Source organism: Bidens hawaiensis, unplaced genomic scaffold (genome assembly GCF_021521415.1).
Source record: "Bidens hawaiensis isolate Kalapana, Puna unplaced genomic scaffold, B.hawaiensis_p1.1 tig00035467_1, whole genome shotgun sequence".
In the NCBI taxonomy this organism is placed as follows: domain Eukaryota; kingdom Viridiplantae; phylum Streptophyta; class Magnoliopsida; order Asterales; family Asteraceae; genus Bidens; species Bidens hawaiensis.
The window spans coordinates 17,587-21,616 of NW_027496167.1; the positions used below are offsets into that span (position 1 = coordinate 17,587).

Consider the following 4,030-nt stretch of genomic DNA (forward strand, 5'->3'; position numbering starts at 1 on the left):
AAGTCAAACCTGTAACATTTCATAAAATAAAGTTTGTCAACACAAAGGTTGGTGAGCAATTCATAAGTTTGAGTATATAAGTATATAGTAATAAAAAGCCACAAAATTTGTATACAAAACAATAAATAAAAGCTATAAACTTGGATAAAATAGTTATCGCTAAACAAGTTAGCGATACCCAACTATAAGGGGATGCCAAATAGTTTAGGATTTTATAGTTATCGTTAATTGCATTACGTAAACGACACCTTGCCAAGAGGGGTTGCCAAATGGTCTAGGATTTATAGTTCCACCATCCAAAAGCTGTAAACATAGTTATCGCTAACAAGTTAGCGACACCCAACTATAAGGGGATGCCAAATAGTTTAGGATTTTAAAGTTATCGTTAATTGCATTACGTTAACGACACCTTGCCAAGAGGGGTTGTCAAATGGTCTAGGATTTATAGTTCCACCATCCAAAAGCGATAAACACATAAGCACATAATCATGCAAGCATAGAAACACCAAATCAAGCATTTTTTTCAAGTAGAGTATACAATCATGTTTGTGGGGTTTAAGATTCAAGTAAATAAAGCATTTAGTTTAATAAGTATGAAATGTCACCCCAAAACGAAAGATGGAAAAAGGGGTATGAAAGTACTCACCTCGATTGATGAATTGAGAACTAATTAATGATGGATGTATAGAAAGCTTGTGAACAAAACGGACGAATCCGACTTGAAACGAATAACACCTTAGCTAAAAATAAATAATGTAATATATTAATGAACTTGAAACCATGATGAAACTATATTGAAACATTGAACGATGAGGTTCGGTTGTAAATCGGATTACCGGTTAATTTGTTAATGATTAGGGACTCGTACTTAATTGAAAATTAAAATAAAATATTATTATTTTATTGGACTTTTAAATAACTAAACCAATATTAAATAAAAACAAGACGAGCTTAATTTAAGAGTTCGGTTCTATAAAAATGAATGGATAATAAAATTTATAATAATATTATTTATGATGATGATAATAATGATAATAATAACTCTAAAAGATGTTTTAGATATATATATATATATAGATATAGATAGATAAGATAATGATGATAATAATAATAACGATAATTATTGATAATAATACCAATATGGTATAATACTAATAATAATAGTTAAAGAATAACAATCTTAGTATTAATAAAAAAAAAGTTGTTGATAAAAGAAATAATAATAATAAATAATATTTATTGTAAATAATGATACCACCCTCGATGTCGGTTCGAGTTCTAAACGAGTTCACAAAAATAAATATACTAATATTCTTGTTAATAATTAATGATAGAAATATGGTTTTTAATAGATAATAATAATATGACTTTTAATAATATTAATATCCACTTTATTATTTATAATAATGATAATAATAATAACATTAACAATGAATACATATATTAGTAGGTTTAACATAATAATACTAATAATAATTTTTGTATAAAATATTAACACTAGTAGTAACCGAGATTTGTTAAGTGTAAAAATAACATTAAGAAAAAACCGGTCTAAGATGAGACACTCTAGTTTAACAATTTATGGACAAAACTCAACCGAAACCAAGGTAAAAAATTGTTAATAAAACCCATAAGAAACTTGATATATCTATTACCCGATCGTTCATCTTTTACCCAAATCAACCCGTTTCAAATAATATAACCAACAATAAAACCGATTTTTAACGGTTTGAATCTGACAATCTCTATACGAAAATAACAATACCAAAACTCGAATTAACTTTACCTATTATATGTTCACGAGTCGTGGTTCTGTTTCGGGAAGGAACCGAGTCGAAACTGCCAGAGATTTGAAGACGACAGCCGGGGAGGGAGAGATAGCAGGGAGAGAGATAGCGCGAGAGAGAGAGGCAGAGAGAGAGAGAGAGAGCTGCCGTGAGAGAGAGAGGGAGAGAGAGAGAGAGAGCTGCCGTGAGAGAAGGAGAGAGACACGGCGGGAGAGAGAAAGAGAAAGAGAGTGCCGAGAGAGGGAGACACGACGAGAGAGAGAAAGACAAGCACCGCGTCCACGGCGGAGCTAGGGGGTCGCCGGAAAAACGAACCGGAGGGGAATAGGGCTGCCGGAACGCGAGGGGTGGTGGTGTCGGGTTGCCGGGGTGGCTGAGATGGTGGTGATGCAGTGCGAGTTGGTGGCCGGAGGTGGCTAAGGGCGGCAACGGATTCTCTCGCCGGTAAAACACGCTCGCCGGAAAACGGCCAAGGAGGAAAGTGGCGGCTGAATGTTTATGTTAATAATAAGATAGGGTTAGGGTTTGGTGGGTTATATATGTATAACATATTTTCCTAAATGGCCCCTCAAGTTCTACATGTTTTATGAAAAGGTTTTAAAACTTAAGAAATGATAATATAGATTCAAAAATGACAAGTATTACCCCTATGTTATTCTTAATGACATTATAATAGGACAAACATCGATTTATTTACGATCGAGGTATATTATAATATTATATAGTAAATAAATAAGGTTCTAAAATGTTGAGTTGGGTTTACGTATTAAAAGTTTACAAAAACAAATCTCATTCGAGATCTGAATTTGACGAATGTCACAAGGATAATAATTACAAAATAAGGATACGCCAAAAGAATTCTAAGGGAGACCGGTATGCAAAATTGTAATCTGTCTCAAGTCCTGATGGATCATGGTGTGAAATACTCAAAAGCCGAGAATGAAGTCGAACTCGATGCAACCGAGTATCGAAAGGTAGTGGGCTTCTTATGGTATTTATTACACACTCGTTCGGATATGGCATACTCTGTGGGTATTGTTAGTCGATATATGCAAAGCCCACAAGAATCTCATGGAATGACAATACGACACCTATTGAGATATTTGAAGAAAACGACGAGTTATGAGATCAAGTACGGGAAGAACGGGTCCAAACGAATTGTCGGGTACAGTGATAGTAGTCACAACATAGATGAGGATGATGGTAGAAGTACCACGGGGCACGTGCTTTATTACGGGCAATCTCCAATTACATGGTGCTCACATAAGCAAGCGACAGTTGAACTATCATAGTGTGAAGTCGAGTACATGGCGGCTTCAGCAGCCGCATGTCAAGCTATATGGCTCCGAGAGTTGTTGAGCGAGTTGACTAGAGAAGCGTTGCAGAAAGTTGTGTTGAAGATTTATAACACGTCCGCAATAGCCCTTGTGAAAAATCTTGTTTTTCACAACCGAACAAAGCACATAAAGTCTCGCTTTCATATTATGCGAGATTGCTACAACGACGGCGAGGTTGATGTTGAGCACATTAGCAGGAAAGAGAAACGAGCCGATATCCTCACTAAGCACTCGCAAGAATCAAGTTCACGGAGATGCGCGAGTTACTTGGAGTTGAAGATCTTTCTAATCCGAATCAGAAATTAGGGGGGTGAATGTTGGATTAATTTATATTCCGGGTCACAAGTCAGTGAATTGGGCCTAAGAGATTTTAACAAGTAGGTTAAAGTCTAAGGGGTATAATGAAACATTCTTTCATATGCTTGGTGGCCAAGTTGACCTTGGTGGCCATGTTGAGTGGTGGACACATATTATTCTTGGTGACCAAGTTGGGTTACTAGTATAAATACATGTACAAAGCTATTGTTAGATACAACAACAACATACACAACAATCACCACCATCACTACCAAAGATGTTGTAATCAGTTTCTTGAGTTATATTTTCTGGTTATAATATAAGTCGGTTATTTTAAGTTATGCATTAATTATTGTTTATCATTCTTGAACTATTCCATTGTAACCCATATTTGTTTAATAGTAACAGGCTAACAACAAACAAACAAAACTTGATAAAATTGTAATATTTACATTATGAGTTTCACAAGAAGCAACAACAACAAATGACAAGAGGTTTTCATTAGATATCACGAAACATAATAAACTTTATTAAATTGTTAAAAGTGTCTAATATGTTACAAAAATTGCAACAAAATATGCAACATTATTAGCAATTAGTCGCAACCAA

General features: G+C 34.7%; 1 protein-coding gene across 1 annotated transcript; it reads left to right on the forward strand.

Annotated features, from left to right (window-relative positions):
- Positions 1-2,692: 2,692 nt before the first annotated feature.
- On the forward strand, positions 2,693-3,079 carry LOC143587376 (secreted RxLR effector protein 161-like). The gene has a single exon (XM_077068678.1). The coding sequence runs from the start codon at positions 2,693-2,695 to the stop codon at positions 3,077-3,079; it is 387 nt and encodes a 128-aa protein (XP_076924793.1).
- The last annotated feature ends 951 nt before the right edge of the window (positions 3,080-4,030 follow it).